Source organism: Pungitius pungitius, chromosome 7, assembly GCF_949316345.1.
Source record: "Pungitius pungitius chromosome 7, fPunPun2.1, whole genome shotgun sequence".
NCBI lineage: Eukaryota > Metazoa > Chordata > Actinopteri > Perciformes > Gasterosteidae > Pungitius > Pungitius pungitius.
The window spans coordinates 2,154,801-2,179,274 of NC_084906.1; the positions used below are offsets into that span (position 1 = coordinate 2,154,801).

Sequence of the window (24,474 nt, forward strand, 5' to 3'; positions counted from 1 at the left end):
CCCTAAAGGTTTAATTGTTTAGCGTATAAAATACAAAGTAAAAATCCTGCTTTTTAGGAGGCAACATGTATTTATAGCAAATGTCAGTCATTTATAGAAACTTTGAGTCTGTTGCTCATACAAACTGCTTGATAAGCAATGATTTATTATTCATAGCAGTGCATTTTGTTCATATAAACTCTCTGCTAATAATTCATAGCAATGGCTAGCCTATAGCAATACAACTGGCAATTCTGTGGCATCGTCGTGCATGTATTTTATTTCTTGTCATGCTTTCCGTAAGCTGTAAAATGCCTGCAAAAAATATCCTAAGGTGCTCTATTGCCCAACAGAAGCATTTCATGTACAATACCAGCACTCGGTTCCCATCATGTGCCTTTTCTACTTGTGTGAATGAAGTGAGCGTTGCATACTTACAGCGCCGTGTCCTGGTGGACCACTGGGCTGAGTCCCAGAAATACTGAGATTGAAGCAATTACTTGGTTGTGTGTGCAGCTGTCTCTCAGACTCCTCCGTTAAAACTTGATCCATTCATTTAAGGTAAAGGTATTGCGTGTTAGTAAACTATCGCATATCACATGTGCCTACGAGGGGTGAAGCAATACAGATCCTCCCTGTTTTAATCCTAGTTCTACTGTATGTATTATGTGGAGCTTTTAGCATTTGATCTTTAGAGGTCTCCAGCTGGGGCATAATTAAACGTTTAGAGGCGCCTTCCTTCCCTGCTTTACTCTCCTCCTCCTCCTCCTCTTCCTCCTCCTCTCCCTTCTGCGTCCTCTATCCTGACACTGAATAGAAGCGAAGAGACAAATTAATCGGGTGAGCGCCAGGTTGCCAGCTTTCGCTGACGGAGGACATCCACTGAATTTTGAGGGGAACTACGACATCAACTCCCATCACTGCTAAAGAGGCGGCGTCTGTGTGCGAGAGTGAGAGACTCCAAGTGTGGGGAGCAGCGGCGTGGGGGCCCATGCATAATCACCTTATTATATCCCTGTAAATGAAATAATGAATCGATCTGATTGGAGGATGGAAGAAAAGAGAAGGGGAGAGTCCCAGCATGAGGAGCAGCTCGCTCTGAAAGTAAAGGAAAGGGAAGTGGAGGAAAGAAAGGGAGGAAGAGGATGGGGGACACGGTAGGAAGAAGGAGAAGAGGAGGCTGAGGGAGAGGATGAATGATGAACAGTAAAGGAGGATAAAATGTTTCCACTGTGATTAGTAGGCATCAAACCAAAGCAATGTTATCATCTAGCTACATTACGTAAATGAACATCATACATTTATTACCACTGGACTCACGTTTCACAAGGGAAACAACGGATGGTTTCCTGACTGAAATATGGGATTATAAGAAGATTAAAGATAAGTTTAGAGCGGATGAGAAATTAAAGGAGAAGTAAAAATATATATATATTATAAGATGAGAGACACTATGGGTTTTTGAAGTTGCCCAATCACTCCACTGCAAACTCTTTTTGCTGAACTCCATTTTGTTTTGTCACCTGATGACTACACTTGTGTTTTCTCAGCTGCAATGCGATCTCGTGTGAGGAAATGGTTAAGATTATGCTTACAAGACTAAACTACTTGGTTAGAAAAAACATCACGTGTTGTTTTGGAATATGTAAAAAACTCATGAAATAACTACGCCAACAACGCAACACATTGCCTCATCTGTATTGCTTTTCACATCATGCCTCTCTTATTTTGTGCGTTGTTACACGATAGCTATCTGTGAACGTAGCCGTTTTCATTCAGAAAGGATCCTATTCTAAGTCCCTAATTTGTTTCTTTGGACATGGCTCTAAAAATGTTGTGACCTTGTAAAAAGTAGCTTCACACCAACACAAACATCTTGGCTTGTCCCTCCAAAAAAAAAAATCTGGACTTACCACAACCAAGTGTGTGCGCAGGCACGTCCTACACACATCCCCATGTCAGCTGTTCTCAGAGAGGGCGGCGGATCACAATTACAGCCAATCACAGAGAGGCGTACAGTCTGTTACTTCCTGCCCACCAGCCAGACAGTTAGTCCATCTGGCCATTCTTAGGGCTTCTGTGCTCGGCTAACTCGCTCACAACACCTAATTGATTGCTTTCGTATGTTTTTTTTTTTTTCATGTTCTGGTGGCAGATTCGACAAACACGTGTGTTTTTCCCGCTCCTATTTCATCCTCATTCAATCGGCATTTCTACAAAGATTTGAACAAAATATGTAGTTTATTTGAAACTAAAGGTGGACCACTAACAACCAATGACATCTTTCCTTTCATTCGAACACCTCCTACCAGACTGAATACTCGAGCTAGTTCTAAGACACTGGTGTCATGTGATACCAGACGACCCGAGGCATGCATTGGTACCGAATAGCTTGTTGTGAAAGGGGATGCAGTAAATAACACTACCAATTTGTCAAAGGAAAAACTGAAAGGTTTCTATAATGCTTACAGTCATTAAGTCAATCAATTCATTAAAGACACATCAGAGAACAACTTGATAAACAGGGCCGAACTACATATCAAATTAACTTTGATCTGTCCTTAAAAAAGCTGGGGTTCTTTCTGTGTGTAATCTTAACTGAATATAGAAGTTGTAAATCGGCTTATTTGATGAAATTGCACTTTCTTGTTTCTTGTTCTTCTGACTTTGTATCCGTGTGGTTGAAATGCGGTTGTTATAAGTCGCTTTGGATGAAAGCTAAATGACAAGTAACGTAATGAATGTATAAGAATTACTCACTGACGTTGTTCCCACGAGGAATGCTATGAAAGTAGTCCACGCCTTGTGCTTTTATACGAATATGAACAAAGGGGGTGCTTTTTATTAGGACAACAGGACTAAACACACTCACACAGGAGTTTTCAGTGTGTTGCCTGATTAGACGTTTTTACATAAAATCTTCCTCATTGTCAGCTGCAGAATGAAAACACAGCATTTCTTCTCCCAACTTAAACCTCAACAGAGGTGTAATTAAGGTGGGTTAATTGGACACAGTTGTGGGTTTGCAGGTGATGTGAAATGCCAATCACACACACAAGCACAGGCTAGTGTGGTGAAAATGATCAGTGCTTTTCAGCCTTTTCCATTTAGCCTGGTAGTGAAACACTGTGGCATTTACTCAGTGGCATTTACAACCGTCTGTCGATCTAATTTTGGCAACGTTTGAAACACTAAATGAGTTTGTGACCCATTGTTATTCGACGGCCATAAAATAAAGGGTTTCCCGCATTTCTTTCTTCTGACAGACCCAAAGACACACGCGAAAAAAATGCAGCTGCAAAACATGCCGGAGAGAAATCCACACACTTCATGTCCTTGTTTTGGAGGGGCTGTTTGCATTAGACCTGAAAGCTCAGACACACAGTAATCTACCTGCTAAATTCACATGTGTAAGTATCAGATCCAGATAAATGCCAGGCTGCAGTGCAAGAGATGCTGAGGTGTTTACGAATTCCTCTGAGCATGGACACCATAACTGCTGCTTACGTCAAAGCACTCCCCGAAAAGCATTGCTTCGGACACGTGACCCAAGATATTCTTATTTTGACCTGAAGTCATGGGCGAGGGCGTACGTAGAGGGAAACACCGTGCTGACCTGGGCTCGGGCCGTGCTGCAGCCGGAAGAAGGACGCTGAGGATTGAAATGTGGAGGCTGACAAGATGACGGCTGAGTTTCAAAATGTCAGAGGGTCTCTGGAGAGACACTCAGACTCCATCTCAGAGATGGATGAGGCTTGTCAGTGCAGGTTTCCAAATCCTTACCCGTAAAACCTGAACGAACCACTGCTGCCCCTCTAAAAGTGCCGTGACACCGTACTGTATTGCAGTAATGTCTAATGCACGGCGACACAGTTGAAGTTTAACGGTTGTTTGATGATGATTTGCTTTGTGTTTCCCGATTTTCTTGAAGAGCATCAAACATAAAGTGGTCACGGTGGCATTTTCTCGAGATGCGTCTTGAGATGCAAGTTGTCGTCTCATGATACACTGACTAGAAATAACTATTTCTTTAGATCATTTCGTCATCAATTGTATTTGCTTAAGCCCGTATAAATAGTACATTTAGTCTTTGCTTGTTTGCGCTGAATGAGCCACAGTCTCATCATCACACCAAGGAGGTGACTGAGCTTCGCTCTGGGTGGGAAATGATCACACTCAGTCTGTGCTCAAATACAAAGGCGCACAGACAACCAAGGGCACAGGTCTGCACATCTCCAGCTCCACACATCTGTGGAGAACAGAATCGTTTGGATTAATGTCGTTCACATTATTTGAAGTTATATTATGACATTTTGATGCACGATAATATTTCATTGGCTGAAAGCGAGCAAACGTTTGCGAAGGCTCGTCTCCATGGACGGTATACGAGGAGTCCACCACTGGGAGAGGTGAGAGTTATTTAGATAGATTCAAAAATAGATTCTGTAGATTCAGAAACATAAAAAAAAAGTATATCTGTTAAGGGGAAAGAAATTACAAAAAAAGGAGAGGGAAAAAAAACACAGAATCAATGATTTTGGCATCAAGAAGTCTGTTTAATCAAACTCATGAAGCAATACAACTGCCTTGTGCAGTCTCCTCGCTCAATAAAGTTAATTAATATTGTCCTAAAACCATACCCATTTATCCAAGACTGATGTCAGATATTCAGTAACAAAGCTCACTGCTGTCTGTCTGGAGAGTATGCTATGAGCAAGTTCATATTTCATTATCACGGCACTACGTCATTGATAACTTGGTTTTTGTGTAAATGTTGAATGGATTAAAGATTAGTCTGACGGAGAGGCTCTGATTCTGAAACCTGACTGGTTGAAAAACACATTTGACTTGGAAGCATTTCTGTTTGTGCGTATGAGAGGGACAGAAAACATTCACCTGCAATTCATGAATAAAGCTTTGCTTAGATCTGGTGCAGCAGCTGCTGTTTGTTGCTTTCTCTAATTATAATATATTTCAACACCAATGTTAACATTTCGACTGGGTTTCGTTTGATCCTGAAGCTGGATTTGGACTTACCGAGAGATGTAACTTAATCAAATCAACTTAATGTACAGCATGCACAGCACATTTGATCCAAGTGACAGAAAACAACAAAGAAAACAAAAATTATACTGATTTTAAATGAAAGGGGTTTAATGTGAAAGAGGCCGGCTCGGGCCAACTGTCCCTTCCACTTCATTCTAATGCTGATCTACTAAAACACAAAAGCTTTGCAATGTGACATTGTGATAGTCTCAAGGTTCTGAAAAAGTTCTACACCTACCAAAAGGACCTATAATGTCAATTTGTAACAGATCACATGAGTCACATTACATCTTTTTATATGGGTTGCAAAGTTTTGGGAGTTTTTGTTGAAGGTTTTTGGAAATGAATTCACACAATCCAGACATTCAAAAGGATGAAATAATAATTTAAAAAAGCAACAAAAAAAAAATTCTTCCAGGCCAAGAAGCCATCTCAATGGACAGCAGAATGGGGGTTGTGGCAGTAGTGGTGGGAGATATTTCTTTCATGGGTAGGGGGGCAGCACCAGGGATTCCCATGCAGTTATGTGGAAGAGGAGCCAGTTGAGGTGACCACGGGGGGGGGGGGTCAGCCCTCACGAGATGTGAGTGGGCAGCTGCAGCGAGGAGGGTAAAGCTGGCGAGCAGATAGCGCTGCTTTCCCTAACGTTTCTTGCTGTGTTATCATCTTTAGAAATAACAAAAGAGCAAAATGAAAATCACCAACTCGTTGTTACATTTCTAAAATCGAGTAATGATAGAAAACCTTTTTCACCGTTGAAATAAGGCAATAATAGATTTGTGGTAAACATCGGTAAGACCATTGTATAGAACAATAAAAAGCTTTAATTGATCTGACAAGCTCATTTTGCATTGCTATCAGGCAGGTCCCCCTCCTCATTCTTGAATCGTCCTGCCAAGTTGGGATCTTTAATTTAAATGGAAATGAGAGCCTGGTCTGTATAATCTGAGGATCAGGTGCTTGGTCAGCCTCTCCTCTCCCTCTTTACTGTACTGTAGGAATGTGTTTGTCTATGTGTGTCACTCCTCACTCTTTCTAAGGGTTAAGAATTAATCTTATAGTTAAGATCCAAGTTGAGATTAAGCTCAAGTTTGTGTTTGTGTTTTGGCATACTGTGTGTTTGTGTTGGCTTTTAGGACCAAGTCCTTTAAAATGGGCATTAAAGAGCCACGAAAGACTATTACATTTTCGATTTGATTAAGTTACAAACAGGGAGTTCGGAAAAGAAGAACGATTACATTTACCCGTCTGTGTGTTGTGTAACAAATAAGACTTGTTGTGAAGGTTCACTTCCTTGTTGGGCACACAAAATTAGTTCCCCACAATGTCAACCATCCCATTGTAAGGTTGACATTAGGTTTGAGTGGTTGTGGTAAAGGATGTCTTAAAATACAAAGGCAAACAAATGGCGTGTCAATGTATGAAGGGAAGCCATTGCAATGCCCATTGTGTGTGTGTGTGTGTGTGTGTGTGTGTGTCCTGTGTGTTTGCGTGTGTAACACATTTTTCATCTGGCCAAAAACGTTAAGGTGTGCATTAATGTATGTGAAATGAAGAGTTATTGAAGTGACTGTATTTATTCCTGCATGCATCACTAACCGCTTCCATGTATCAGTGTTCCAGGTCATCTCCCAATATTTACTCTCCCATCCATCACCGAGACAAAGTTAATACAAATCCAGGGCCGGGCGTTCTTTCAACCTTCTTAAAGTTCAAGATTACCATCTACAGATATATATATATATATATATATATACACTCACCGGCCACTTTATTAGGTACCCCATGCTAGTAAGGGGTTGGACCCCCTTTTGCCTTCAGAACTGCCTCAATTCTTCGTGGCATAGATTCAACAAGGTGCTGGAAGCATTCCTCAGGGAGTTTGGTCCATATTGACATGATGGCATCACACAGTTGCCGCAGATTTGTCGGCTGCACATCCATGATGCGAATCTCCCGTTCCACCACATCCCAAAGATGCTCTATTGGATTGAGATCTGGTGATTGTGGAGGCCATTTGAGTACAGCGAACTCATTGTCATGTTCAAGAAACCAGTCTGAGATGATTCCAGCTTTATGACATGGCGCTTTATCCTGCTGAAAGTAGCCATCAGAAGTTGGGTACATTGTGGTCATAAAGGGATGGACATGGTCAGCAACAATACTCAGGTAGGCTGTGGCGTTGCAACGATGCTCAATTGGTACCAAGGGGCCCAAAGAGTGCCAAGAAAATATTCCCCACACCATGACACCACCACCACCAGCCTGAACCGTTGATACAAGGCAGGATGGATCCATGCTTTCATGTTGTAGACGCCAAATTCTGACCCTACCATCCGAATGTCGCAGCAGAAATCGAGACTCATCAGACCAGGCAACGTTTTTCCAATCTTCTATTGTCCAATTTCGATGAGCTTGTGCAAATTGTAGCCTCAGTTTCCTGTTCTTAGCTGAAAGGAGTGGCACCCGGTGTGGTCTTCTGCTGCTGTAGCCCATCTGCCTCAAAGTTCGACGTACTGTGCGTTCAGAGATGCTCTTATGCCCACCTTGGTTGTAACGGGTGGTTATTTGAGTCACTGTTGCCCTTCTATCAGCTCGAACCAGTCTGGCCATTCTCCTCTGACCTCTGGCATCAACAAGGCATTTCCGCCCACAGAACTGCCGCTCACTGGATGTTTTTTCTTTTTCGGACCATTCTCTGTAAACCCTAGAGATGGTTGTGCGTGAAAATCCCAGTAGATTAGCAGTTTCTGAAATACTCAGACCAGCCCTTCTGGCACCAACAATCATGCCACGTTCAAAGTCACTCAAATCACCTTTCTTCCCCAAAACTGATGCTCGGTTTGAACTGCAGGAGATTGTCTTGACAATGTCTACATGCCTAAATGCACTGAGTTGCCGCCATGTGATTGGCTGCTTAGAAATTAAGTGTTAACGAGCAGTTGGACAGGTGTACCTAATAAAGTGGCCGGTGAGTGTATATATGTGCATATGTTCAGAAGAGCACTCTGCTTTTCTCCTCGGTGGAGCAGAAGGTACGATAAATGATGGTTGTCCTGCTCCAAGGAGCATCTGGAAGAAGAACAATAAAAAACGAGACAGAAAAGACAGAGTGTCAAGGTATTGTCGGCGAAAGCTCTTATTGATGTCCATATGAATCAGATAATAAAATACAATTTGTAAAAGTCCCTTTTGATTCCACAATTTTTTTTTGTCACACAAATCAACAGGGACACGCAAACCAAACGTGGAGGGGAGAATGAAGAACAAAAGAACTCTTTTCTTTTGGTAGCATCGTGTATAATTCTATTTAATGTGCCAATCTGATGAGGAGAACGTCTACTGCCTAACCAATGATTGGTTGTGTGTGAGTCGCTGCGTGTTAATCATTTAAAAGAAAACATGAACCTTTGGCAAATCCATTGAGCTTTGATTACACTTCACTGCTGTGGGAATATAGACAGCAGTGAATTTCACTTTCTCGCTGCTGTTTGTCCTCTTTGGGGCCACTCGACGGCAGCTACTTTGAATGTATTCATTGTTGACTAGTTTTGTTCAACCGAGAATAGAACATACTTTTAATAAAAGCAAAAGAAGGAACAAATGAGTCAGCTGCCCGTGTACACCAAATGATAGATCCAGAGTTTGTTTTTGTCAGTCTCCTGCCTCAAAATCAGACACTTGAATCCCAGCATGCACTGCAGGAGCCGGTGAACCGTCACCCGGGACAAAGACTGAGAGAGACTGCATGCCGGGGGTGTTGAATAGAACTAGAACGTGTTTGTCGCCCACGTCAAAAAATTGTTTAAAAGCTGTTGCTGACGGGCCGCGCTGATGGGACGCACAGATCCAGGAGGGAGACGGACATTTCCAGGCACATTTCGCCTAGAGAATCACAAATAGTGCTGCGCTCGTTTGTACGGACAAAAAAATGGACTGCGTTTTTGTGTTTGGTGCATTCACTCTCCCCGCGTACACAATATTGTATCCAACACGATGATACCGATCACTTCTCAAGGCTTTGGTCTATAAATAGTGCCTTTTCTATTTGCACATGCCATTCTGTGGTAGCACCCCAACGTGAGGAGTGACTAACTGTGAATGAAGCACTTGATCTAATTTTGGATGGTGGCCCATGGTGAGTATGAGAATATCGAACCTTGAGAAGCGGTGGAGGAGGAAGCCTGCTGAAAGCTGGAAGACAAATCTGAATATGCACCTGAGCACAATATACACTCCGGCTTTCTGCCTCTTACTGCACTGTACATTGATTTATTTTAATCTTTGCTACATTTGTTTATTATCAGTACAATAAAACTAAACAAACTAAAACTAAATCAACAGATGGAGAGGCGTATGTAAGACATACGTATAGAAATAAAAGAGAGAGGGGGAAGGATTGTATTTTTCAAAAACCTCCTCAGTCTATTTTCCCAGTTTTGAAGCTTTGTCGTTTTTATTAAGTAGAAAACATTTAGTCACACAAAGTTTGATTTAATGGATCACACATTCCCAATTGCAACATGCCCATTGCTCACATTGCTGTGTACCATTGTTGTTTAGTATGTACACAAATGTTTGCATTGAAACACGTATTTCAAATACAAGTATTAGAAATACTCTTTATGCGGGCAGTAATGCAGCTCAGAGAGATACTGTATGAGGAGAGAGCAGCAACTCCACATGCACAATGACCATTTGTCTCAAAACTTACCCCGTGTCACCTATGAAGATGTTGTTTTTATTTCATGTATCCTGTACAGCAAACCAAAAATGTGACAAATGAGACAAAAGTAAAAACCAATTCTTGACAAAAAAAAGCGAAACTGTATCAAGCTATTGGTTGTCACACAGCACACACTGTTAAATGTTTCCGTTAATTTACACCCAAATTTCAACATGATTTACCTGTTATTTGTAATAACTGCAGCTTACTGTAAATTTTTAGGGAATACATGTTAAATAACGCCTCATGTATGTTATTTAACACCTCATTGCTAAATAACATTCATTTTTGTTATTTAACAGCACAACCGAACATTCAAAGATGGCGGCCAGAGTTAGATGGTCTGGTATGGTCATGTTTTGGGGATAAGTGCCGATAAACGCAATTTTATGCTTAGATTATAAAAAATATATTATTTATCATTGGAGAAGTTAGCAATTTTTCGTTTTTGTAAGTTGCAAAACAATGACTAATTCAATATTGTCGATGTTGCATATTAAGAAATTAAATATTGTATGCATTCACTGAATGAAGGTTAGACAGAACACCACGTGATTTCTGTACTGCAAATGTTATAAAGAATCATCTTGCTTTTATTACCATAATCATACCTCCCGATTTTAAACGAGACACCTAACATTTAATTGACTAACTGCGCTCCAAATCTGTGTGTGTATATGTGTGTGTAGATGTGTGTGTGCGTGTGTGTGTGTGTGTGTCTTTCTGATCACGTTCGCGCCACTTTCTGAAATAACAGGTTCATACAGTATTTTTTGCATTCTGGCAAAGAGCGAGTAAGAAGGCATTTGAACCTGCAACGCAACGGACACACGGCCATTCCATGTCGGAGGATCGCTCTGGTTACATCGAGGAAAACCACAACAATCCGGTGAGATTAACTAGAATTTCTTTAAAGTCATGCATAGTTAACATTTATCAGTGATGTTGAGGTATACTAAACGCCACGGACTTGCACTATGAAGTTTAATTTAGCTAGCTGCTAATGAGCCGAGGTGATTCAAGCTAGCAAAGTTTCGATAGTTTGTCCATTAATCTTACAAAACAATGCGCTTATTTTATGTCCGTTCATGTATACGATCTAAATCTATAAATAATGCTAGTGCTAGCGGTCTCAACGGGGGCGGGGGGGCTAGCGGGCGGTCTCAACGGGGGCGGGGGGGGGGCTAGCGTCGGCGGCCGGGCTTGAACAACTTCACATGCTCCGCTCTGGTCACCCGGCACCCGCGCGCACTGGTCTGATGCGTCACAACTTCACAACATCCGGGAGTTATTCGCGCGTCATTGACTTAGCAGGCTGTGATAGGGAATCGGGACTGGAGCTGTCCCGGCCGGGACAAATCTAAATTGCCCATAATTCGGGATGTTCCGGGTAATACGGGAGGGTTGGTGTGGGATGGTTCTGATTCCGCTGTGTTTTTTTTAAACCGCCCGCTGGCGCTCCTGCGAGATTTGCGTTGGGTCTCGCGGGACCCGGCGGCACACAATCCCAATGTAGCCCTCTAGTCTGTACTTCAGATTAGCTATATGTGTCACAGACTAGAGCGCTGAAAACCACTCCACCCGCCACTGTGCCTTGTATGCGAGGCAAAGTCACCCGCCATTGGCTTGTGGCAGGTGCTAATTTCCCACCCTGGGTGTGTCTATTTTACATTACATTTGTTTTTGTTTTTAATTACAGATGCAGATGCAGGGCACTATCCCTGATCACACTGCTGATCAAGAAGATCTCACTGCATGTATCCCTCAGAACCAGGTGGAAATTTGAATGGTGTCTTATAATCTATCAATAAGTCTTGTGTTGTTCAAGACTAAACCGACAAATGAAAGGATGAAGGAAGTCAGCTTGATGATGATGTCGAGCTGTCCTATCAAGTCATCCATCTTCTTCTGTCTCACTTTTCCGAAGATGTCTCAGGACTTGATATGCCAGTGCAGCTGACCTTGAGAGTTCACTAGCTTTACCTGCAACGCCTCGTCTGATACTTCTTGGTAAGTTGGTTTTAGTGTTGTATGTAGTGAATTAAATGGTATCAAACTAAACTCTGTATTCAAAATGAAAACTAAAACAGAAATTTGACAGTTAAAACATTTCTGTTTCAGGAGAAACAGGAAACCACTTCCAACGCTGGATGCTGAGCATTGAGGGCCAGATTGTGGGCGAAGGGATCCAGTCGACCTTTGTGACAGGGCTGGCGTCTTTTTTCTCCGGTTTTTATATCTTCAACCTACAGTACCAAGAGGAGGCAGCGTGCACACTTGAATCCATCCAGAGGTAAGACATTGTCTGTTAACACCTGCATTTGTTCTGGCCTAGCTGTGGCTCAAGCATGGTTTCAGCAGGTCTGGTGATGGGATTTAGCAATTAACTTTGCTTTAGAAAGTTTTAGTGCAACTTACAATATTCATAGATGCATAGGATAGTATGTTGAGGATAGTTCATGGACATTTGTTGTCTTGTTGTAGTGTTAGTCTGTGTGAATTACTAGATTTCCAACCCGTGTATAATTTTTCAGACGCTTTGTGGGTATAAACCCAGAAAAGGGGACAAAGGCTGCAAAGGGGAAAAAAAGAACGGTAAATTCACACATCGCCAGCCTCTTGCGCAGACTGATGGACTTCCAGTGGGATTTCATTTCAAAAAGGTGAGATAGATACATACATTCATGCTCTTTGCCATTGTTTCAATAAATTTTACTTTTCAGACGTTCTATTATTTATGTCTCTCTCTCTCTCTCTCTCTTTCAGTGGAGGTGTGTTCAGGTGCATTCTGGGCAATGTAGTGTATTTTTCTGTGATTGATCCAATCTATATGTGCCTACATTTGTAAGTATTTAACTTTCAGTGTTTCTATTACAATAAAAAAGTTCATTTGAACATGGAACTATTCGTTTTCTTTCACTTAAGTGTTATGTGATGTATTATGCCTATTCTTATAATAACTCAAGCTAGAAATATGTATATTACAATCAATGGTACACATTACTATGCTAAAATAATAATCAATACATTTTAAAAGCAATATTTAAAGGAAACTAAATAAATGGTGATTTAACATGAAAATAATGGTAACCCTGCTGCCAGTAAAGTCCTGTTAAAAAACATTACGGGTGTGCACTGTAAAAAAACATTAACAGGAATAAACCGTTAAAATAACATGAAAATAATGGTAACCCTGCTGCCAGTAAATTCCTGTTAAAAAACATTACGGGTGTGCACTGTAAAAAAACATTAACAGGAATAAACTGTTAAAATAACATGAAAATAATGGTAACCCTGCTGCCAGTAAATTCCTGTTATTTAACGGGGAAATAATTTACAGTGTAGGCTCATTAATCGACTTGTATGCTCACTACATGCCTTTTGCTAAAACTGCATAAAAAACAATTATGCATTAACAGTCCTTGAGTAGACAGGATACTTTCTGTATATGGGGCTTTAAATCAACGCAAAGAAATCCTATAACAAAAACAAATTCTAGCCCTAAACTCTAATGTCAAAGATTTTGCAAAGGGGCAAATGATCAAAATAGAATTCCATCATGTGGAACATGTTGGAAAATATGAATTTCAACATTACACAATTGAAGCAACTCCATCGGCACACAAGGTGTCTGGATCTTCAGCATCGTCCAGGGTCCAGAATAAACTTCCAATCTTACTAAAACCCCAATCAATCAAATCAATTAATCAATACTAATCGTTATTGTTGAGCTGTGTAGGATGATTATTTTACTCCTTGGTGCTGGGATGGGTTAAACCACTTCTGCTGTAAAAAAAAAAAAAAAAAAAAGCCTCCAGCTCATCGGCTGGTTTCCCCAATTACAGCGTGGCTTTTCTTCATAAGAGCCGTCACACCGGGTGTCATGTGCCGCGCTTCCCCGCGGAGACCCTCGGCGCTGCGGAGGTCTGCCTGTGCCCTCCCACCCACGTGCCTCCTCCTGCTCCTCCTCGCCGCCGTGCGCGGCCACACCTGCGCTGAACCGGGAAATCCGTCCGGCGGAGAGGAGGCGGAGAGACGGCCGGGCTCCAGGGACGCGGCGGCGGCGGCGGCGGCTGAAACGGAGCTCCTTCGTCGGCTGCCATCGAGGCGGGAGACGCTGGACACGTTTGATCCGAAGACGGTTCGGAGGCACGCGAGCAGGAGCCGGTTGGTGCTGCTGAGACTTCACGAACGCGGGGTGGGAGGGGGACACACACACACACACCGGATTAAGGATTTTCCAACCAAATTGATCAGCACCGTCAAAGAGACCGAGTGTGAGCAGCTGTGCGCAGGTAAGACACAGAGGGACAGGAACTGCCCCGCTACAACTTTTTAATAATCCAACGCATTTCAATTCAATCCATTGCTTTTCTTTATCCTCATTTGAAACTTATTTTTGGGCAATGTTTTTATTTCAATAAGGTGGATGAGTCCCCAAATTATATCAGTGGTATTACGGTTCTGACATTATTGTTAAATTGTCGACTGTATTATAAAATACGTGAAGTCTATTTGGCAGTAAATAACCTTTACGCTGAACGTGGGATACAACAATTACGTATCTGTATGGAAACGACTTTGTGACTTGCTTTAATATTTGTAACAACTAAAGGTCACAGAAAATGCATCTATGATGACAAGAATCTGTTGGTGCCTTTATTACCTCTTTTTTTTAACTTAAATTCAAAGGGTAACATTTTATTTAATCTTAGATAAACTGATTCAAGTATTTCTGTTTTCTGCCTTAGTGTTAGGGTTCCTGTAACTTTCATTATTACCACACTAACTTCAAAGTTTTGAAATGGGAAACCGTCTGTGGTGCTTGTGATGACTAGCTGGAAGCCTACAGTAGATATTGATAAAATCATCACAAAATCCATAATTTACACCATTCACTGTCATTTTCTAATGTGCAAGAGCAGTCAAGCATTGTAAATTATTGCAGTAGCAGACAATAATGTATATTGAGAAGAATTAACCTTCTAACGCATCTACTTGTAATTATGTCAGTGTTTTATAAAATAAGTAATCTAATAATCCAAGTTATGGTGGAACTTTTGCTCAGTAACAGTAACGCCATTGTTTTCCGGGGCTTTCCGGAACAAATGGCTTGAGTTGTATCCGCTTAAAAAAAAACAAGGAAGTAAAACACGTTGACATCGTATCACACGTTGACCTTTGCTGACCTTTGCCTCCACAGGTCAGTTATCAAGTGCACATAATAAGTGTGCAGCACAGTAGATCATTAAATAACAGCACTACCGCCGAGTACTCCGAGGTCAGCAATGCTCCATTGTAGAAAATGAGTAAACCACAGAGAGGACATGCTGTCAATGATCTAATCAAGTTATTTCCATGGGAACGGATCGATACACCCTCGATGCACCCTCGATCCCCTGTGATGCCTCGCCCCTGTGTAGATATGTTGCAACTGATCTAATGACCAAGCACTATTCATGACAGGGCATCCGAAGTGGCTTGCAGCCTGTTAGTCTCCACACTGAATGGCAGTGAACCACAATTCAAGGTGAAAACAACATGTGATTACAAAAGAGCCTACAATCTACTACTGGATAAAAGATCAGGAGGAGGGCAATAAAGTGAATGGGTGAGAGGGGCCGGGTAAAGTGTAGGAGTCATATGAGAGCTCGGTAAAGGGGAGGTTTGTGTGTGTGTGTGTGTGTGTGTGTGTGTGAGACATGTAAGCCAGACAAAGACTGGGGTAGACATTGGGACAGAGTTTTAAATTTCCCGAGAGGTGTTTTGTTTCACAATCAGCAGATACAGAGTCGGGCACGTTGTTGAGTGGCGCAGCAGCAGCTTTGCGGCCTGTCGACCTCTGTCACTCGGCATACATCGTATCCACCTATAAGCACAATCGATTCAATTCAACCAATGGAATATAAGGAGAGCAGGTAAAGACTAGTATTGGCCTCCACATGTTTGTGTGGAGCAGAGGACACTCTCTCTCTCTCAAAGAGCTTATCATAACATCAAACTGAAGCGGTTCAGGACACGTTTTTAAAGCTAACGTTAGCACGCTTACATGCATGGAGCACGCCATGCTGATGATTCACATGTATAACGTTAAATGACCATGTTTGCTATCTTAGTTTAGCTTGTGAGCATCGAAGATTTGTTAATTACCCCCAATCAGAAGGTAGATGCTGAAGGTAAGTCCTTACTTTTGTATTTGGCCTCGTCCATTTCTTATCCGTAACTAGACAACCAATTACAGGTTCAAGGCTAAGTAATAATCTGGCTATATAACCCCATGTAAAACAGGTAATGGATTTTAGGCATAAAGTGTTAATTAGTGAGCTTTAGGTGTGCTTGTAAGCAGTTACCTTTGGACTGATCTAAGCAGCTGTTTCCACTTGATTCCTGTGTCATTAATGCTGTGGAAAGCTAATCAACTGCCGGCTCTAGACATTCAGCCCTATGCAAGAGAGCTAAAGATTCCCAATTGTTTCAAAATGATCCTTTTAGGTAACATAAATGAACCAATTTCACTCATCACTACAAATGGTTCACGTTCGCACTGGAGGGAAGAAACAAACGGGAGCATCAAAGTAATTTAGCTTAATTCTCCTGAATATCTGTGAACATTTTCATGGCCATCCAAGAGGTTACAAATGCCAAACCAATGCTTTCTCAACCTAAGGTACTGCTGCAGTAAAGAGACGGCGCTTCGGGGAGTCAACACATAAGATAGACAGCCCGACATTGAGCCAGCCATCTCATTCATCACAAACATAGTCAGCCAATATCAAATTAGAATATGCTGAATATCACCTCTGAACCCACAAGGGAGGAGGGAGGGAAAAAAAAAAACCCTGAAGAAAAATAAAAGATCCCCTCTCCCATCGTCAGCAGGAGTGAAGCAGAAGGGCACCAGCATGTTAATTGGTGATTTGATTAGCGTTTTTAATAATGCAGCTGGGTCCGACGGTGGAGAACAACTGGCTGCTCCGAGGTTTCCCTTTTTACTTTTTCCATAATCAACAATCAGTCCTTCGTTGCAGGGACCAACAGCGTGGCCACAGTGCACACACACATTCAAACCTTTTTCCTCCAACTTCTCAAAGAAAAAAAATATCAGCTCTCTCCGCTTTAGTTTGGTAATGGAGGCTTTTCGAAGGAAGCAGAAATTCTACCCAGTTAGGCCCAGAAAAAAAAACAAAAAAAAACCCCAGCTTCATTTGGCTCCTGCCACAGTAACGAGGCTGAACATGACCTAACGCTTTAATTACCACAGTCCTCCAGCCGAGCCATAGGTGAGTTCACGGTGGAGAATGTGCTGCAGACATAAAGGTCTTTCTCTTTCTGTCTTAGGGTTTCTTTTGTAATCGCTGACAAAGCGAGGACAGTGACATTGACTCGGGCCATTGTCTCCGCACCGTTTCCGGGCGGAGGGAGCCTCTGCTGTCCATTGTGACTAGAGAGAAGAAAAGCGCGGAAAAAGACCCGATTCAGCATATTGTTTTTTTTCTTTTTTTTTCTTCTTTTCTTTCGTTCCCAGCCCCATTTTGCAAACCCCCGAGAACAGCAGTGCAGCCTCCGCTCCGTCCCTGGCCCCTCACCTCGCCCTCACCTCTAAACCCTTTAATCCCTGTTCGCACTCCCTCAGCGCCTTCGCCATCTCCAGCCCCGGCTTCAGCCATCCGCCTTAGCCCCATCGAGTCCCAGATGACAAGCTCAGAAACATCCGTTACACTCCTACTCAACACGCGCCTTCGTTCCTCTCGCTCCAGCCCCCCCCCCCCCCCCCCCCCCCTGTGGCGCTTGGCACCAATGCCCATCACATAGACAGATGGAGCCAACCCTGACCCTTCTCCTGGCCCGTGGGGACGCCAAGAGAATCGACGCCTGACTAGAGGACGGGGGGCGGGGGGGGGGGGGGTTGTGAGTGTGTGTGTGTGTGTGGGAGGGGGGGGGGGGACACGAAGGAGATCTTCCCTGCAGCCCAACACTTTAACCCGGAGATGGGATTTCTTAAACCCCTCCAATTTTGCCTGATATTTTCTTTCTTTGATTATTTGGCAGAGTATAACCTGAAAACCACAAGGGGTGTGATCTAAAACCACTAAAGGCAAGCCAACCCACCCTTTTGTGTTTTCCTTATTACAATTCATATTGGCAAATTGACACGTCAGTGAGATTTAAAACAATTAAATCATTGTGCTTCCCCTAATATGGGATAGTTGAGTTGAGTCCCTATTTGTGCTCGTGTACCTTTTATCTAAGCCGTACCTTTTTGCCTCACTAGTCCAAACCTTGACTTTCTATAGTCAGGCATTTTTAGATTCATTCTCAAGCGAGATTTTGGCTACTGAACTTTTGCTGACTTTTTGTTGCCGTCTTCTGACCTGCTGAGCGGGCATTTGGATTAGCTTATAACGACACACGAGTTATTTGAGAAGGACCCAGTTTCAGCAATAAAACGAGACACTAATTGCCAGTGGAATGATTTCAGCAGGCTGACATAACAGGGGGGGGGGGGGAATACCGGCGTCCCAACGCCCTCCCCGGTAAATGGAGTGCAGCTCGGGTATTTACTCCAAAGCAAAGCTCCCGCTGTGACCTTGCGGGCTGAAAAGCTAAAGGAGGCAGGAACAGAAAGGCATCCATTTTAGATTTTTCATCATCTCTCTCTCTCTCTCGGTGCATTAGAAATACAAAGATTGTTTCAACAGTTTGCGCGTCTTCAGTCATTTTTATTTGCACTGCAGGGCTACTAAGCGTCAGCGCACACACACACACACACACATTATTCCTGTCAATAAAAGCGAGGGCATTCAGGGCAGTGGGCCCCCCATCACCGGGCCCCGGTAACAAAGAGGACGAAAAACACAAAACTTCCACAAAAAAAAATTGGCAGGACTCCTGGTTATCAATCCCAAACTCCCATTATAAACTCCAAAGTAAATGATAAAGGGCGTTTTTTTTAGGGAAGCAGAAGCACATTAGTGGATCCCTACTCACGGGTATGCAAAGAGCGTTGTGGGAGTCGTGTGAAAACTGACAGCTGAGGTGTAAAGATTCATCATGTAATTAAGGTTTTTGATGCACGGGTGTGAATGACCTTTTAGATTGTGCGGCATTAACGGGGACGTGTTGGTTCTGTGGGAGATTGATGCAACAAAACACGCGTTACAATATCAATTTGGTGAAATGTCAGGTGTGGTGTTTGGCTGGTGGGAAATTGTAGGGCGACGATGTAAAACTGAGAAAAATATACGAGAGAGCAATGTTTGCATCTTCGCCAGAGTACCATCAACCTCTGCTAAGTCGGGGGTCATCTTTCCTAAGATTCTCTGGGGCTTTAATACCCGTTTCTCTAATGATCGCCAACCCCAAATCCCACTGTGTAAAGGGGCCTTCAGCAACTTTAATGCCAGATGACCGTGCTGCGGTACCTTGAAAAAACAAAGTCATGAGTGAGGAGATTTGTAAATTGTCCACTTGCCTGTTCTCCTGTAGCCTGAAATGAAGCCAGTCGGGGGGGGGGGGGGGTAAAGCAGGAGGCTGTGCTCCTGCAAAGTTATTCATGAGGCGTACATGGGGCGCGGCTCATATGCCTGGAGGTCATAGTCTAAAGGTCATATAAGTGATAAAAAAAAAGAAGGAAAAACAGGTACAGCCCAGCAGTTTTGTGTGTTTACGTGTCCATGGGGAGCCTTTAGGGAGAAGCACACCATAGAGTAAGGAACGCTTGAGCCGTTAAGCATTTAATTCCATCTTATGATCTTTGTTTCGTGCCACCGCCTCCCGCTCCATCACCTGGTTCCCGCCTGGCTTCACTTTACTTTGAGCTATCTAATGGATCGGAAATACATCTTTCATAAACTGTACGAAGGGAGTTGGTATTTTCAATTTTTTTTAATGAGACAAAGATGTAGGAGTATTGTTTTTCCCACCTTAACACCTTTTGGCGCCTCTACCTCAGACACACACAAAAAAAAAGACACACACCTCAATTACTGTGCTATTTCTGTGGTGCTACCTGTCAGGGACAGTGAGCTCCAACCAGCTGCGATTAATTAGTGACTCCACAAACACACACGCACACAAACGCACACACACAAATACACTTTCATCTTTCTTTCTGTTGGAAATATTCACTAGAATATCATCCCACATGCCCTTCACCTTTTACTATTCATTTATAACAGTTCACTCCTGCAGACGCACATACACACAAACTATCACTCATCAGATACAGAATGTGAAGACCTTCTGGAACAGCATGTTGCCTTTTATACACCCCTGCTTCTCTGCTTTAATTACCTCGGTCCTCATTTCACACCTTGTATTTATGCACCTCACATCTCCCTGTGTCACGATATCACTGCTCTGTCTCAGCACAGGACAAAACCTCTCCAACGCTAATAAGAAATGTTGTCTTCATTCACTTTGAAGTCGTTTCTAAGACTGTGTGTCGCTGTCGCCGGGTTTCAACTGGTGCTCTTCTAGAGGTTCCCCTGGTTAGAAAGTAGAAGCAAAACAAGGGGTAATGGAAAAGAACATAGTTGAAAATCACATGGTTTGCTAGATACGGAATCTTGAAACCAGTACAGGATACGCACACATTAGGTAGAAACCATGAGCTTGGCTTACGGTAAAAAATTGGAGGATTTATTGGGTGAGCGGTATTTTACTATTTGTGTCTTGAATGTAAAAAGATACACAAACATTGTTTTGAAGAGGTACATTTCTTCATTCAAAGGGCACAAGAATGGGTGAGAACATAGAGGTTTAAAGTCCACATTTTAGTGCCCCCATAAAACCAGTGTCTATGTACTCTGACGTAACAACACTCAGCTACTGAAACCAGCGCCCGTTTATGTGCTGTCATTTACTGTAGAATAAGGTATGTGTACGAGTCAGTTAGCTCATCACAGTCTACTCAAGATAAACACAATTCTGCTCCATCCACTAGTTCAGTGTTAATCAACTTCCCTTTGGCCTGCCTAGGAATGAGCTAAATACTCCCAGTGAGAGGCTACCAACGGGCAGAAGGCGTGTACATCGTAGGTGGAATCACACACACCGCACAAACCCTAATACATCTGCATCTGTCTTCTCTAGGTGCTGCAAACTCTACAGATGTTCTGATTCTTTGCTTCGGATGTCGAAGCTGTAAGGACAATTGGGATCCACTCAGCGTGAGAAACCTAAACGGATGTTGTGGAACCCTTTGGATGCAGACTCGGGCGGATGTTAACTACAACAATAGCGAGCCCAGTATTCATTTTGTCTCCAAACTCAACCCCCCCCCTCCTTTTCAGGATAATACACAGGGCAAACGTGTGTGTTATTTGGTGAAGGAGATACAACTAAAAGGATCCCGCCTTCTTCTGTGGCGGTTGAGACAACGTCATTGGAAGTGGCATCAGAATGCCTGAGCTGGAAAACTTTTCCCCCCTGAGGAGCCCGAGAGGCCATGAGCCGGGCCCAGGTGGACCAGCGGACCCTCTGCGCATCCAGCACGGCATCCTGGACGAACAGGTGGAGCTGTGGTGGTTCCGAGATCCCAGGAGGTCTCTGCTCTGCTACTGCGTGGCTGTGCTCCTGATCCTGGGCTGCGGGCTGGGCGGGGTCGGCCTCCTCTCCACCACCACCAGCGTCTCCAGCGAATGGCGGCTGGGCGTGGGCACGGCCCTCTGCCTGCTGGCCCTGGGGGTCCTGCTCAAACAGCTGCTCAGCTCGGCCGTGCAGGACATGAACTGCGTGCGAAGCCGCCGGCGGATCAACGTGCTCAAAAGCGGCGGCCTGTCGGACCTGCTGGTGATTTTGATCACGGGGCTGTCGCTGTTGATCTGTGGAGGCGTTCTTCTACGCCTGGCACTGGCTAATCACATGCCGAAGCCGGGGCAGGCCCTCAACGACATGTACATCTCCGGAGTGGTTTTGCTAGCTGGGGGCGGGTCTGCAGTCGTGGGTGTCGGAATATACTCTGTCGTGGTCATCTTGCTTGAGAGGACAAGGCACGGACGCAGGTTGGTGGACCGGGTTTTGAATATCTTCACCGTCTCCGGACCCATGGACCGTCACGCTCGAAGAGAGACTACCTCCAGTCTGGCTAATCTGATATGAGCTGACGGCCTGTTTTGGCACATTGCGCTTCACGCCGGAACGTTCAGCCTCAGACTAAATCACAGCAGGCTTCATGCAAAAATACCACAAGAGGAACGATTCAAACACGACTCATCCCTTATGCTCTAGGTGTCCAGACTGATTTTTCTAATATCTTCTTGCAGCAAACAAATCTCAGTTACAAAGCCAGGATGAAAGGATTGGACAGTAAAACATTGTACAAATGATAATGTACCGATTTTAGATCTATTTCGCAACACGTGACCACTTACAAATTCAGATGCTGTGGACTTTATTTCTGTACGTTCTGTAAATGGTATTCATCTGGTTAACTGGTAACCATCTTACCATTCACATTGGACAAACGCTAAACATTATGTTGCCTGTGGCAGTTTATCTTTGGGACTGTTTGCAGGACATCAACAAAAACACGTTTTTAAGAATTTGGCTCAAGTGGTTTTCTAGGAGATTGAGAAACGGAAAGTAAAGATCGTCTGAAACATCTTAAGCTAAAGGCAGAAGTAAAAAAACATGTGAAATATGGTCTGTTATCGGATTTGTGCAGTCATCTGAAATTGAACAGGAAGGCCGGTGGTCTGAGCGTAGCCTACAGTCATTTGGTCTATATAAAGCTTTTCTATATAAAAGCAGTGCACAGATGATGGGACAGAAACCTTGTCCAAGTTGACATCAGAGAACGATGAGCGGGATCATCTACTAATTGGACTGTCACACATTCAAGATCCATAATACATATCCTGTAAGTGTCCTTGGACTGCACACTACTACTTGCTCAGTCATCGTAAGAGAAAATGAATCAGAGCACCAGCTGTAAGGCTAAAATATAAACTGCTAAGTGAGTCAACTGTATAAAAAAAAAGCTTATTTTTAAAATGTGTTTGTGATTCATGCCCCGCCCTCTCACTTTGTCCATGTTCACATGAAGATAATTAGCAAACAAATTTGATGGATTCGAGGATCTTCAGCTAAATCGAATGACTCCTCCCTTTAAAGTTCTTCCCTTGTGCAAATTTCTTTTTGTGTCCTTTGGGACAAAAGTGACTGAAACCTCACAATAATGCTTCGCTTCGATGGTTTAAAAGTCACATTACAGCACATAATATTGTATAGATACATGAACACAGTAATAATCTCTTTTTTTTGAACCGTTCATCTATTTATGAGTGGAATTACTTTGTCTAATGTATAATGTCCATTCATTTAGCGTCAAGTCGTGGAGAAACACAAAATGCTTCAGCTCCTGGAGGTTTTTGAGCCGCTGAGCTCCTGGTTTCGATTCATGTGGATTAGTCACATTGGTCTCATCAATCCATGTTGGCAAACATTTCCAGCAAAAAGCGTTATTTCTAAACTACTGTCCACCGCCTAACCAGCACCGAGGCAAACCAGAGGGTGTGAACTTGCATCTTGATGGCTAAAGATCCAAAAATAATCCCTTGGTGGTTATCAAGTTGGAGCTAAAGCACAATAATTGTTGTGGTTAAACCAAAACGTTACATGCCTGTGCTGCACGTTTAACTATGGAATGAGGTTCATTAAGACAGTTTGAACTCAATTCTTGCTACTTCCCAAACAGGTGTTTCTAAAGTTACCGAGATTCAGGCTCATTTGGGCAAATAAAGTCAGCGGTCATCGAATACATGATCAGTTGTATTTTTCTCCACATCTGACCTTGAACAATGTTGTACAAGCACCTAATACAAAGGACGACATAAAACTGAGCTCATGAATCTATGCAGGTGCTGTGTTTGCCAACACATTTGCCAACAGAGGTTAAGATGGCGATGTTGTGTAACAGCTTGATGTTGTACCCTCTGATGCCTACAAAGGCGTTAATGTGGGTTTAGGCAAGCTACCCAGAATGCATGAAAGATGGGTAGTTGCACAAAATGTTGTAATTCTGTCATTTGAAGAGTCCGCGACATAGTTTTGCAAAATCTGAAAAAAAATGTAAGAGAATCAGTCAGCAGCACAATTTCTTTGACTTTTAAATCAAGTTGGTGTGTAACATTTATTCATTAAACTTCCTGAAACCCTTCATTAAGAGAAAGGTTGCAGATCATTTGGATCGAGTTGATCATTTTCTGTGCACTTCTTTCTAAATATGATTGTCAATATGCTTCATCGTTCTTCACTAATTTATTGAATGTAAAGTATTCTGACGATGCTTCATTGGTATCACGGAGTGTCATTTGTTTCCAGAAGAAGAGAAACATTCGTCTTCAAAGTAAGACCCTTCCACCACCAGGAAACATTGTACACAGTGGCCGAGATTGAAGGTCATTTGTGTTTGTAAAATGTTTCCAAAGCCTTTGGGAGTTATTCCTCACTTCTCCCTTTATAAAAAGCCTCAGAAAATACTCTGTATTGTGTCTCACATAGCGGCGTGTGTGTCAGTCGGGCCTCTTTTTTCCCTTTCCCCACATCCGCACAGTGCATTACCTTCAGACAAAAGGGGTCACACAGTTAAACATTGTTGGGAGTGATGACAGACAGCAAGCTGCAGCACAATGCACAAGGCCGCAGCCCGGTGAGGCTGGTGTGGACTTGCACCACTCTCCCTCCCTCCCTCCCTCCTTCTCTGACACTAACTCAGACAA

General features: G+C 43.0%; 1 protein-coding gene and 1 long non-coding RNA gene across 2 annotated transcripts; both read left to right on the plus strand.

Annotated features, from left to right (window-relative positions):
- Positions 1-10,248: 10,248 nt before the first annotated feature.
- On the plus strand, positions 10,249-12,534 carry LOC119217845 (uncharacterized). The gene is made up of 5 exons (XR_005120300.2): positions 10,249-10,640; positions 11,451-11,525; positions 11,679-11,761; positions 11,873-12,044; positions 12,286-12,534. It is a non-coding gene; the product is annotated as an uncharacterized LOC119217845 (long non-coding RNA).
- A 1,051-nt stretch (positions 12,535-13,585) lies between these two features.
- LOC119216362 (transmembrane protein 125) lies at positions 13,586-23,942 on the plus strand. The gene is made up of 2 exons (XM_037469110.2): positions 13,586-14,046; positions 20,846-23,942. Exon 2 carries the CDS (start codon positions 21,155-21,157, stop codon positions 21,851-21,853), a length of 699 nt encoding a protein of 232 aa, XP_037325007.1. The 5' UTR covers positions 13,586-14,046; positions 20,846-21,154; the 3' UTR covers positions 21,854-23,942.
- The last annotated feature ends 532 nt before the right edge of the window (positions 23,943-24,474 follow it).